This window comes from Stegodyphus dumicola, chromosome 11 (genome assembly GCF_044657685.1).
Source record: "Stegodyphus dumicola isolate Sdum_Otavi_A_Nest chromosome 11, ASM4465768v1".
NCBI classification, from domain to species: domain Eukaryota; kingdom Metazoa; phylum Arthropoda; class Arachnida; order Araneae; family Eresidae; genus Stegodyphus; species Stegodyphus dumicola.
In genome coordinates this window covers 93,120,517-93,135,540 of record NC_140778.1, presented here as the reverse complement: position 1 = coordinate 93,135,540, position 15,024 = coordinate 93,120,517, and the positions used below count along the sequence as shown (strand labels likewise).

At 32.1% G+C, this 15,024-nt stretch overlaps 1 protein-coding gene across 3 annotated transcripts in view; it reads left to right on the top strand.

The window, feature by feature from the left end:
- Positions 1–14,819, top strand: part of LOC118198583 (organic cation transporter protein-like) — an 87,758-nt gene extending 72,939 nt beyond the window's left edge. For 2 of the 3 annotated variants that reach the window (XM_035370291.2, XM_035370293.2), the window contains one exon: positions 8,998–14,819. In XM_035370291.2, the coding sequence (XP_035226182.2) occupies positions 8,998–9,379 (382 nt within the window). In that variant the 3' untranslated portion in view covers positions 9,380–14,819. The remainder of the gene's footprint in view (positions 1–8,997) is intronic. The other variant, XR_004759793.2, reaches the window with a different exon arrangement.
- The last annotated feature ends 205 nt before the right edge of the window (positions 14,820–15,024 follow it).

Below are 15,024 nucleotides of genomic sequence, written 5' to 3'. Positions count from 1 at the left end.
GAGTTTAGGTTCTAAATTAGCTGCGTCATGAATGTTATGCAAACAATGTGACATAGAATTGTTCTAGAAATTACGCAGTCAAGAAAGGTTATTACTATTTTTTTAGAATACTGAGAGAAAATACTCATTAAAAAAAAGAGAAATTAAGAGTCTATTGCTGAATTAAATTATAAAGCTGATTTTCATATATTTCTATCTTTCATATATGTGTATTATATATGAAATTATTACTAGATACATCTAGTAATATATTAATATATATCTAGTAATATATAAATATATATCTAGTAATATATAATTACTAGATATATCTATCTATCTACACTCATGTCCATAAATTAAGGATAATGCAAAATCAGGCAAAAAAAAAGAGTTAGAAGCAAAACAAATTTGACTTATTTGTAAAGCTTATTTATTAAAAAAAGGTAAAGAGCGAAAAACGATGCTACATGTTTGATATTATTAAAAAAAATTAGCGATTTTTTCCTCCCTGAGCAATTACAAAAAAAAAAAAAAAAAAAAAAAAAAAAAAACCCTATTTACAAAAAACCAATATTACATGGTTGGTATGATTGTTAATACACTGTATGTCTCCCAGACGATGCAATACAGTCCGTACAACGCCTAGGCATGCTGAGTATCAAATTATCCATCAGATCTTGGGGAATATTACACCACTCAAAAAGCAATGCTCTCCGAAGTTCCGGTAGACATATAGGTGGAGGTTGACGGCCAAGCATGTCCCACACGTGCTCTACTGGATTCAAGTCCGGTGAGAATGCTGGCCAGTCCATACGGGTGATATCCTCCGATTGAAGGCATTCGCTTACGATATTTGCACGGTGAGGACGGGCGTTGTCATCCATAAACACAAATTGTGCGCCCATGGCGCCCCGAAACACGTGCATGTTGTTCCAGAATGACGTTCCGACAGATTTGGCTTGTCATGGTTCCAATTTGAACATGCAGGTCAGTTCTGGAACCCAGAACAATTCCACCCCAAACGAGCACTCCTGCACCTTAACGGTGTCGTTCAATGATGTTTTCTTTGTGGGAACGGGTACCTGGAGCTCTCCATATGAAAGTCCGGCGAGAATCAGACTGCAAGCTAAACCTGGACTCGTCGGAAAACATCACACAAGCCCACTCTTGCGGTGTCCACAATAAGCCACCACAATACAGAACCACTACAATACATGTTCTCTACTCCAGGCTAACCGCAGGCGACAGTGAGTTGCAGTAAGTGGAACGCATCTGACAGGTCTACGAGCATATAAACCAATCTGTCCTAAGAGTTTGGACACGGTCTGCCTTTAAATTGTCGTACCAGTGGCTGAAGAGAGCTGACGAGACAGGTCTGAGGCTGTGCTCCGCCTGTTTCTTTTGGCAGTAACTGCCAAATACCAGTCCTCATTCGGCGTTGTAACTCTGGGGCGACCTGTGCTGTAACGTCTACTCACATTACCATCATCTTGGAATCGTTGCCAAAGCCTGGAGATGCCACTCTGGGCAATTCCAAGTTCGTCTGATACTTCCAGTTGTGTACGCCCACATTCCAGACGGCTGATAATTCTACTACGTAAAAATCATCCAAATGCGTCCTTTCTGTCATAACTATTCGGTTATTGCACTGAAATGCTTATAAAGCGCCTGCGAACAATTTTACTTCTTTGCCTATGTTCCTTATATATCACTCTCTTACAGTCTCGTCATTGTGACGTACCATCGGTGTCATCTGGTTACTTCCTAAAATTTGCATATGACTGTTGGAGATGTGTGTAGTGATTTTACAGGTGATATATTTATTTTAGAGTTCGATTTCCGCGTGACTCCGAATTATCCTTAATTTATGGACATGAGTGTATATATATGTGGTATCCGTTAGTTCAACACATCCACTAGAGGACATCACGTGTGCGCCGAACTGCGAGAGCGGGGTGAAAGATAGACAGATGTTGATTCCACGCGAAAATGGTAACAAATGAACTCTGTTAAATTAGCAAGCACGAGTGGGCGCTGAGTAGCTATTTCAAATACATAAAGTCATGCAGAAATGTATTTGTATCTAACAAGCGCGAGTACGCGCAACGGTACTGTTATTTTAATTCAAATCTGTAGCTATTCTATTATCAATTATTTATCCATTAAATGTCTGTGGTGTGGAAGTATTATATACTTAAGGGTATCATCTTCAACTCCCCATCCACATATATTTATATATATACTTAAAAGCCCGGCGGTCATACGAAATGGCCGCTGTTCTCTGTATACGAAATGGCCGCTGTTCTAGATATTATAAATTGCAATTAAAATGATTTGTTCGAAGGTGTCTGCTAATTCAAATTGAATTACCCAGGGCAGGCGGCGAGGACGCCTCTTTGCTTACTGCCCCACGAGGTTTCCTCGTTCTACTTGCTTAATTGCTTAAAGTAGAGTGCAGTGAAGGAAACCACTGGCGGTACATTTCTTAAGAGAGCTCAATAAATAAAGGTGATTTAAATAATAAATTGTTAATTCACATGTCAAAGATCCGTTTGTACACAACATTTCTTGTGCAGATCTTTCCATCATTTTTAAGCTCTCCTTGCAGAGGACCATCCATTTTTTAATTTTACGTCCGTTCTTTCACGAACTCTTGAACAGGCAACATAAAGTTGACCGTATTCAAATGCAGGCACAGGTAAAAAAAAAATGCCAACACGCTTAAGCGTTTGGCCCTGAGACTTATGGATGGTCATAGCAAAGGCAAGTTTTACAGGAAATTATCTACGTCTCAATTGAAACGGAAACCTGCGCCGTGGCAACTTCCCTACATTGACTAGTACAGTTACGCAAGCGACCAATATACTATCGGAGAGAAACAGACACTTAAGCCACATATAATAAAGATATTTATTTATTTCATTTTATTTGTTTTCTCATCGTTTTGGCGGTTGCATATTTCCGAATTCTATTATATATATAGATGTTACATTTATTTATTAAATGTTAAATGCACACGCTGTTGCATTTTTAATTTTTTCGGCTTAGCTTTCTCATAATATTCGTCACGCGCTGCACTGGGCAGAGAATAAAACAATTTACAGTTACGCAAGCAACCAATAAACTATCGGTGACAAACACTTAAGCCGCATATATATATGTATGAAGATATCTATCTATATTCATATCTATATATTACTATACATCTCTCTCTGTATATATATAATAAGCTAGTTGTAAATACAATACTAAAAAGACCAATTTGGTCAAAATCTTTTGCGCAATATGCTGCAAAATTAAGGAAATGAGAAGAGAAATTGTAGTCAGCTCGCCAAAACGTTACCAGGAGCTGTGTCTCCAAGAAAAAGTTCAACACAATTTTTAAAAAACAATGATATTGAAGGGTGAAAAATTAGGCTACACGCGAAATAAAATGCAAATTATAAAACACAGTAAAATACTAATCGTTGGATACAAGTTAAAGGCAAAAAATACAGTAAAATAGCAATCGATGTGACAATTAAAACATATAAAAAACCAATCGATAGAACAAGTTAAAACTAATAAAAAAATAAAAAAAACATATAAAAATTACAAAGCGGAAAATGGTAAATTAGCTCAATTCGAGGCCCAACCTGGCTTTTCAAGGGAAATTTCTGGTTAAACGTCGAACCAAGCCAACTCCATTACGCGTTTCGCCGACACAGACAATTGAAACTTTTGCATTACGAAATTTTTTAATTAATTAGATAAATTGTCCTAAAATTTTTTTAGTCTCAATTCTCTGTTCCAATTCCCCGACGCGTCCGCACAAAATGACACATTAAGGTGTAAAAAAATGTAAATGCAACTCCGATGTACAGCATATATATATATATATATATATTATCTATCTATCTATCTATATATATATATATACAATTTTCCAATACAGAAGCTCACCAAGAGAAGGTTTTGGTATATATATATATATATATATATATATATATATACCAAATATATATACAGAAAGAGATGGTAATTAAAGAATAAATAGGTATAGAGATAACAATTAAATCAAGAAAGGGTGTTAACAGTCCAACAGGAAGTACGTACATCTAAACTGAAATTAAAACAAAACATCACAATAATATAATAAAATTAATTTCGGCTGCTTGAAAAAGATTAATGAATTTTCAGCAATTTGTTACATTAATTTTTAATATTTTTACAATGTTAATTTTACTATTTTATTTTACTATGTTATTTTATTTTATTATTTTTGTGTTAGTTTGTTTTGATATATGTACTTCTTGTTAGACTGTTAGACCCTTTTTTCATTTAATTTTTGATTTAACTATTATCGCTTGATTATTTAATTAATATCTCAGGATACTGAGTGACTTTAACAGTTTATAATTTTAATTTGAAATTTCTAAAATTTTGCTTATAAACGTACACCCCCCCCCAAATATACATATAGAGAGAGGGGAGGGCCGTATATTGCACCTACCTTTATAAACTGTTGTTAGTGTAATTCGCGTGTTTAGAGTGTGGCTTGTAAGCTTACAATCTGTTTAAAATTTTACTTTTAAAATTAAAATTTCCTAGAACATGATTTAATTGAAAATTTATTTCAATAATGTTCAGTTGTATTTGCTAAATTGTATTATATGGAGGAGAGATATGGGCCCAACCTCTTACCAAAAGGAAGAAAATACAGCTGCAGGCAATACAACGCCCGTTTTTACTATGCATTACGAGGTGCTACAGAGCAATATCAAATGCGGCACTCTGTGTATTGCCAGGAATAGCCCCCTGCATATAACAGCTGAAATGGAACATACCAAAGGCACGGTTTTAAGGCTTAAAGGGAGCTGTTCCATAAAAGATAGAGTCTTCGAATATTCCAGTTACGAATCTCCCTGTAACCCGTACAGAAGTCACCCAGCAGTAAATCCAAAAATCAACTTTATTGCAAAAGACGCAGAAACTAGAGATGCGCATACGCAGACGGATCCAAAATGGGAGAAGGAATCGTATGTGCATACATTATTTATATAAATTCTCAATTTAAAATAACGCGAAAAGCTAAACTTGGAAATTAAAACAGTATTTTCCAAGCTGAGTTATTTGGAATAAAAATGGCCCTAGAATATTGTACCGAAAACGAACTCAAAAAAATTTCGAATATATACAGATAGTTAATCCACGATTCTACCTATGAAGAATACTAAATATAATTCTTCGATCATTCAAGATATCTATGACGTCTCCATCTCGAATCCCGATATACATTCCAGTCCTTCAATATAGTCGCCAGCATTGTGTACAACCCGTTTCTAACGATGTGGAAGTCGCAGAATACCTGTAGCAGCGCCTGTTTTGTTGATGGTTTGAATGGACCGGTGTACTGCCGCAAGAATCTGAGGAACAGTTTGGAAGCGAGTGCCACGAAGTGGTTCCTTCATTATAGGAATTAAGTCATAGTCATAAGGGCTTAGATCTGGGGAGTATGGTGGATGGTAAAGCACTTCCCAGCCCCATCGCTTGAACAAATCAGTCACAGCTTACGCTGCATGCGGCCGAGCATTGTCATGCAAAATGAGAGGAGCGTTCTGCAAAAAGTGTTGCCGTTTTTTCTCAAAGCTGGTCGGAGATTGTGCTCCAAAAATGAGCAGTAATACTGCGCAGTGACGCTCTGCTGTGCGGGAACAGTATGCGTTAGGATGACACCATCTTTAGACTTTAGACCGCGAGCTAATACAAGGATCCGTTCTTCGCGTCACTCCGCATGCGCATGACGTAGGCAGGACGAGTCTTTTTGCTGAGAGGTAAGGTAGGTATGTAGTTTACGTGTGGTATACGCGATATTCTTTGGTTTTGTTGCGTAGCATTTTTTCAGCTGTGTTGCCACTATTAAAGTTCCAACCCTCGTATATGTGACGAAAGGGGCGAACCTAACTGTTACATCTTCAAATGTCCATTAACAAAGAACTATCACTTGAAACCTCCTGAGACTAATGTATATCACAGCTTGCAAATAACATTAAAAATGAAAAACCTAAGAATAAAAATAGAAATCTCTGTCATATTCCTCGCTAGTATAGGAGACGAATTATGCAATGCAAGATAAGCAAATAATAACACACTGGAACTCTCAAAAATTTAAATTAGATTTGACCAAACGACCTACTTGACAAAAAAAAAAAAAAAAAAAAAAATTGAAGGACAAAATTGAATTGAAAAAAGCACAGACTAGAATTGACAAAAAAGTCTAGAAGAACATATAACAACTCTTTCCATCCCACAAAACCAAAGGAAGTCTAAAATATTCTGAAATATAATTCAACCACAAAATAATTTGTGCATGTACACAGTATAAACTGTCTGCATGTTACAGACAAAAAAAAAAAAAAAAAAAAAAAAAAAAAAAATCCTCTTTGTATTTTTGTATATAATGATGTTATAAATATGTTTGTAAATGTATTGTTTTATATATATGCCATTATGTATTAATATGTTACATACTTACCTTTATGTTATGTATTTAATTTATATTCTATATTTACCATTATGCATTCGAGTATGAAAGGTAAAAGGTACCATATGTCACAATTATATTGTAATCGTATGTAAAAATTGCAACCATGTCAAAATTTTTCAAAATCATCATAATGTTCAAATAAAGATAAATAGTGCAGCTCGACAATACCCACATTACCAATGATTAAACAATGGGTGTCCGGTTGCACTACAACCTGAACCTGTATTTGCTATTGTGTTTTTCCCTATATTTGCTTTTTTCAAACTTTAACTTTTCTCCTTCTTTTTTTGGTTTTCATAAACTTTATCTTCTGATTCAATTTTCTTTTCCGTTTTCTTTAAATGTGCAGTCGCTTACTAAATATTTATCAGAACGTACATAAACAGCAGTAATAAAGCAAAGGGAAGAAGTTAGAATTTATGCTTGTTTTCGGTCTGAAATCTAAAAGAAATGCTTTGGTTACACTCTGTAATTCAAAAGTTTTGATTGCTAAATATATAAGATATTCAGAATTGCATTTATTTTAAAGAGTTTTAATATATTGATTTGCTTACTAAATAACTTACTTTTAGCTTAAAGTAAAAATAAACAAGTTATGAAAAGTTTTTAACTCACTTCGAATTAAACTTGAGAATAAATAATAACAGCCTATTCTTTATCTTTATATTTAATGAATTTTTCTTTGTCACATACAATAAAAATACTTGTGTTTGTAGGCCAGTAGTTATAAACTTGCTCTATTTCTTATTACAGCTTGATATTTACCACAGGCAAATTGCCAAGCATACACAGAATAACAAAAACAGAAGCTCGATCTATTCTTTCCGATATTTTTTACTTCGTTGTACAAAGTAAAGGAAGTATTGTAATATAGTTCAATATATTGTAATATATTTCAGCCATATTTCAACGAAAATATCCATTTTGACTTCTATCGAATGCAATTTAACGATGTTTTTGCGTGACATCTACGTAAGGATACAATAAAGGCCTCTTTTTCTCCAAAGGAATTGTAAAACTGAATTAAAATGGATTCAAAAGAGATTTTTCCGTGGCGTCTGTACGTACGTACGTATGTATGTCGGTACAGGTCAGTTCGACGTCAACGTTTCGACGCCAACGGTTCTACGCCAGCGTTTCGACGCGGGGTCAATTCGACACGAGGTCGTTTCGACGCGGGGTCAGTTCGACGCCATACTTTTTTTGCTTTTGTTTGACGCCATACATTTCGTATTTTTATTTACCATTTGTGTATTTTGCCTTTTTGATGCTGTTTTGTGAAATAAATAAATAAAAAAACCCTCCCTCATGTCCCGGGGCCTTGACATTGGCGAGGGGGCTTCTCACTAATCTGGGACACAAACAAAAATCTAGAACACTTTCACACATATACACACATATATTTATTTCAAATATGCATGCAAACAATCGCTAATTCAATAAATAAAAATCAGTCATATTACTTATTTATATTACTTCATATTTATTCTAAAAATAAATAAAAATACGAAAAAAAATATAGCGTCGAACTGCCCCTGCATCGAAACGTACGGCGTCGAACTGCCCCGGCGTCGAAACGTTGGCGTCGAACCGTTGGGGTCGAACCGTCGGCGTCGAAACGACCTGCTTCGATGTATGTATCTCGGGTAACCCAAAAACGAACAGCTTCAGAACGTTAAAATTTTGTATGTGGGTCTGCTATAACATGTAGATGTGCACCTTCCTTTTTGGTTGCAATCGGCCTCACCAAAAGTATATAAATATATATATATATATCCATACTGTTACTGGGCTCAGTGAGCTCAACATTCTTATTCTTATATGTCCGTAATTGTGCATTTTTTGCTTTAAAATCGATTGAATTATGTTATTCTTATCTTCCGGTTAAGGTTTTTATGCCTTTAGTAAATCTGCATGCAATATTTGTAGAATTATCGACAGTTTAAAAATTGTTTAGGTGCGTCTAAGCCTAATATTTTTTATCGTAGCAGCCATATTTGTTTACATTTGAAACTTAGCAGAATAGTGGATTTGTTGCCAATCTAGAAAAACTAAGGTTCGCAACAACAAAGGGACGTCTTCTTTTGTAATGGCGAATTAAATTATGCTTAATCCATTTTGGAATTATCATTTAGGTTATTAAATTATCTGGTATGCTGGAATGAATTTGAACAGTGAATGTTATAAAGGCTCCTTCGGTTACGTTTTAAGTAATCTACATAAAATAATTACCCAGATTTTGAAGTCATACTTTCATTGCCCGAATTGAATATGATTCATACGCAGGGTTTCATGAAGCAATTTTTTATATTTGTAGAAGATTACTCAAGATTCTAAGGTAACAATTTCTGTGACGAAACAAAGTGTCATACTTAGTGTAGATGTATCTGTCAAAGAGACAGAAAACTTGTAAAGCTAAAATCTTCTGTTATTGTACCGAAGCAACTATTTGTATTTTATAAACTTAAATGTGTTCTTCTACTTTACAGAAAAAAGTTGAGACCAACGAAACATCAGAACGATCACTCAGTAACAATAAAAGTACCCAATGGAGACGCGGATAAAAGCTATGAAGAAGAAAAGATGACAGCAGTTACTTCTTTACCAAATCCAGCTGCTAAACCTCAAGAGAATAGTAAAAAGTTAGTTGATGTTAAAGAAGAAGAAATTCACTTTGAAGGTCCTGCAACGACTGTTCGTGAACCTGATGATGATCCTGATCCTTCGGAAGTGGCTGAATCAGGTGAAGTAGAAACAACGCAGGCTTCTTCTCCTGAAGTCTCTGAAGACGTAAATGTGGAGACTGAAAACACACAGTCAGCGGAAAATGTCCCAGACACACCAGAAAATGATCAAAAAACGAATTTGTGATGGATTATTATTAGTAATTTTTTTTGTTGTAAATAATAACAGGGACCATTTTCCTGCCAACTTTAAAATGAACATTTCTGGGTACATTTTGTTCCCAAAGTACTGTAATGGTGATAGCCGTCAGCATGTAAGAATGGCGCTTACAAAACCTTTGTTATTGGTTATTTGTTGACGGTGTCATAGATGATTGCTATCCTTTTTTTCGCAATTCTCTGCAGCCTTATTATTGATTACCTGTAAGTAATCGATGCAGTTCACATAGGGGTAACCAAATGTTCATTCTGCAAGAATATTTACATTCTCTTTCATACTATAAGTTGAAACACTGAAAGAAGGTTTATTGAAGATAACTAAATTACATTGTATTCTGGTATTTGTCTTTGTTACCCAAATAATGGAAAAGAATACCTTATGTTACAAATTAATCATATAACAGAAGCTATATTTAAAGGTCCTATCAATTCATTTCCATGATATGTAATAAATACTGATATAGAATCCCTTGTAGTGCAGAATTGAATGTAATATACAGTAGTATAGGTTTATCCGTATTATTGGTGTGAATGTTGATAATTTTATTTTGAATAAGTGTACATAAAAAGTATATTTTTATACATTACATAAATTGTTTGTCTTCGCTGGCGCAAGAAGACATAAAGAAAGATATTTTCTAAAATAATTTTAAATAAAGAGATTAAAATGTACTCATTAAAAATTTTCAGATTTAATTAAAACACTCCTTGAGAAAATAGACATAGTTAACAAATGCAGATAGTAGTATATTCTACTATTTATATATAGTTTGAAATGCTGATGTTTGAAGCGTGAAAAACAAGAAGTTAATTACCTACATGTCATTTTAACTTTTGTTTCTTTTAGTGTCATATCTCTAAAACTCTAAGCCCGATATTTTTTGTATATATCGTAGCGTTTACCAGGGCTTTATATTTTGGCTATTATGTAAAACAGTTTATTCGAAATGCAGATAATTTTTAAATCTGTATGAAGTTACGTTAGTCATTATCAATACTTTAAAGAATTAAATTTTTAAAAATCCGAGCCGTAATATGCTTTTAATTAAATATTGAACTGTACAATCAGAATTGCATTTTGCACCGTTTTAGTAAGTAGAACGGTATTGTGCACTGTTTCCTTTAGTTCTTATAAAGTATAAAACATATATAGCTCTGAGTAAGCATTATTGTTCTAATTTATAATTAATAAGCGATATCAGTGATAGATATAGTTATAAGCGATGTTAGTGATATTAAATAACTAATATGCTTTTATTAAATATTGAACAGTACAATCAAAATTGCATTTTGCACCGTTTTAGTAATCAGAATGGTATTGTGCACTGTTTCATTTAGCTCTTATAAAGTATAAAACATATATAGCTCTGAGTAAGCATTATTGTTCTAATTTATAATTAATAAGCGATATCAGTGATAGATATAGTTATAAGCGATGTTAGTGATATTAAATAACTAATATGCTTTTATTAAATATTGAACAGTACAATCAAAATTGCATTTTGCACCGTTTTAGTAATCAGAATGGTATTGTGCACTGTTTCATTTAGCTCTTATAAAGTATAAAACATATATAGCTCCGAGTAAGCATTATTGTTCTAATTTATAATTAATAAGTGATATCAGTGATAGATATAGTTATAAGCGATGTTAGTGATATTAAATAATTAGGAACGATCCTAACGTAATTATATGCGATGTGCTCTAATTTGTAGTTAACATCAATATGTCTAAAATGAATTAAATATTTTACTTACAGGAATAAACTTTATATATCGTAATATAAAATGCTTGATAAAACACAAAATACTTTTTTGTACCTATAGAGTGATTTAATTACAGAGATAAACTAGGATATTAGTACAAAATTTTATAATATGCAACATAACATTTTCACAATATATCAAGTAGGGTATCTCTAAAATATTACATCAGTATATTATTTTAAATTAACACTTAATATTCTAAACCATCATTGAGTTATCAAAAATAATTTTGCAACAGAGTACTTAAATAAGTTAAAGTTTTAAATTTACATTCCTTTAAATAATCTAATTACACTGTAATTATAATTAATTCAGGTTTTGACGAAACAGAAAATACATTAATAAAATGTAACAAATTAAATTCAATGCTAAATTAAAGATTAGCAAAATAATTCTTTTTAAATCTAAAATATTGTGTTATATTATGTGCTTAAAATACAACACATTGAAATAAATGTATTTTATTAATGATTTGCGCTACTTAAGTTAATAAAATCATGTACGGAAGAAAAGAGGCTCGAATTAAATAAGGGTACATATTTTAGCAATAACAGTTCTTGAAAATCAGAAACGTGAACTTTGTCATCACATATGTGAACATATCAATGAACTTTGTCATAAAACTGAATTTTTCACCTATTTTTGTAAAGTACTTATTATGCACTATAGTTCTGCAGTGTTCTAACCCATGCTCAAACATTTTATTGTTATGTTTTTTGCTGATGTGTCAATTGTATATGAGCTTAAACAATGTATTTTTAATGACTTTCAAACATTTACGCGACAAGAAATGTAAAAATTTGATGCATTTATACACATATAAGATTTTTTTTAAATAAACGTATGTTTTAGAAATATTACGCATGTTTATACTACTAAATGTTGAAATTATTTTCATACTTATGCGAATAATGTTAACAGATGCAGATGTTGCGTACAGAAATGAATAACAATAGATGGCAAATTTAAGTGTTTGTTTGCAATTGTATTTTAAGTAAAAGATTATATGCATTTCCAAGAGCATTTTTCCTGAGCAAATTACTTCGCCCCTCCTGAGAAACAGCGAGTGATCCATTGTCTTTGTAAAAGCATGTAAACTTTTCCTTTGAAACTGATGCCAAAGAAAATTTTTAATTCGCCAATCGTTAATGTAATATTATTTGTTGATTTGATTGTAAAGAAAAATTAACTAATTAAGGATAATTTAGGGTAACATTCAACGATGGTTTTGAAATGTAATTAATTAATAGATATTTTAATATGAGCGTAATTTTACAAAAACTGACTAATAAAATTCAGTTTAAAAGCTTTTTTTTGCCATTTTGAATACTGTTGAGCGCTGATTATCCGAACTTATTGAGACTTACCTCAGTTTGCATAACTGATCGTTGTAGAATGTTATTCTAGACTGCCATTGCACAGTCTTGGACAATAACGATATTCGTTATGCCTATACCTGTAGAAAAACAACTATTTTTGTAAAATTTGGAGGCTGAGTTAATTATATTTTAAAACAATTATAAAAGAATTGTAATAGTGTTTTGGTTCTAAGAAAGTATTCTTTTACGTTGGATTATAATTGCAAATTAAGTTTAGGCAAAAAAAAAAAAAAAAAAAAAAAAAGATGTAATAATACTTTAGTGCATTTTACAGTATTTACAGACATTGTTACATGCACAAAGAATATTTCGCCATATCATGGCGTAATTCGAAATTTCTTAGCCATCTGTAATTTGCATCAGAGTTAGCTAAACTTATTTGAAAACTCTTTTCTTTTTCTTTTTCTTTTTTTTTTTTTTTTTTTTTTTGTGTGTGTGTGTGTGTGTGTGTGTGTGTGTGTTTCATTTTTATCTGTTTCCTACTGGAAAAAACAGCGTTTTCTTTTCAAATTACTTAGATTTGCAGTTAGATCTTTAAACTGGAAAGGGGATGATTCGGATAATCAGCATTCTGTTCTAACGTGAAAAAACACCTTTGTGTGCTTTTGCCCTTATTTCATGTTTCGTCTAGAATAAATGTTTGATTTCTTTTTAAGTGGTAGTTCAATTAAGTTTTTGATACACTTAAATCTAAAAATGGTATTTTGGAAAATATACTAATTAATCATCGCGATAAGCGATAGTTTTACGCAGTTAATAGAATAAATAAAGTATAAATTTGAAGAATCACATAAGTTTAATGCAAATTTGCGGAATACTTCGAAGGGTTAAGATAACCGACCGTGTTCAAAAAGTCGATTTTAGCTAAAAATTTCAATTTTTTTCCAATTTAGCATTTTCAAAAGCCGCATTTTCAGCTATCAAAGACAACTTTTCTTTTCTTTTCTTGATATGTCTGTTAGAAGTGATGATATACAATTTTATCTGAGAGACGATAGACGGGAAATCAAAGTTTAAAGCACAATTTAAAAATACAATTTTCACCCTTTTCTATGTTATTTTTTAACTAAAAATTTTTAACCATTTCAGTAAGTCTGGAGAATCTGGCAAAATATTTTTATTATGTATTTTCTCATTTTCGCTTGGCAACTAGAACAGTTGTATACGTATGTCATGTAACGTAAATCAAGATGTAATATGATGGTTAATCCGAAAACTTAAAATAAAATTTTTGATATATACATGTATTTTTTACTTCGTTGTACGAAGTAAAAAGGAAGTATTGTAATCGCGAAAAGTTTCAGGCAGCATATTTCAACAAAAATATCCATTTTGACCGCTATCGAATGCAATTTAACGACGTTTTTGCCTAAGGACTATTTAACGATGTTTTTGCCTATCTGTACCTAAGGACAGAATAAAACACTATTTTCCTTCAAAAAAAAAAAAAAAAAAAAAAAAAAAAAAAAAAAAAAAATTATAAAACTGCTTTAAAATTAATTCTGATTAGTTAATTCTGATTAGATCTAATTAGTTTTTGATACACTTAAATCTAAAAATGGTATTTTGGAAAATATACTAATTAATCATCACTGAAGAGAATTTTTCGTGGCGTCTGTACGAACGTATGTACGCACGTGCGTACGTACAAATCTCGCATAACTCAAAAACGAGTAGCCTCAGAACGTTGAAATTTTGCATATAGGACTGCTATAACATGTAGATGTGCACCTCGTATTTTGGTTGCAATCGGCCGCACCAAACGTATATAAATACATTTATATATATAATCCACTCTGTTACCCGGCTCAGTGATCTCAGTTTCTTTACTCTTATATGTTTGTAAATTGTACATTTTTTGCTTTAAAAATGATTGAATTATGTTGTTTTTATCTTCCGGTTAAGGATTTTATGTCTTTAGTAAATCTGTGTGCAATATTTTTAGAATTATCATCAATTTTAAAGTTGTTTAATTGCCGCTAAACCTTTTTTTAATGGCGGCCATTGATGTTTACATTTCAAACAGGAGACTAGTGGATTTGTTGCCAATCTAGAGAAACTTAGTTTCGCAACAACAAAGATAACGCCTTCATTTATTATTGCCAATTAAATCATTCTTATTTTCTTTCTGGAATTTTTTCGAGGAAATAAGTGATTGAGATTTAATTCGTAATTTTTAATTTGGATATTTTGAGTTTTTATGTATTTTTGCCTTCTCGCGAAGTGAGAACTGAATTAATTAAATGAGAAATACTCAATAGTCTGTGAAAAATTGTTTCTTTTTTGTTTTGTTTGCTTAATTTCTTTTATACATCATTCTAGCTTTATTATAGTATTTGAATAGAACATGTGGTAACGATTAGATCATTCTATTCTTTAAATGATATAAATTTTGTGCATTATGAGTTATAATAGGAACGAAATATATAAGTTAACTTTTATATAATTATTGGATTATATAACAGTTA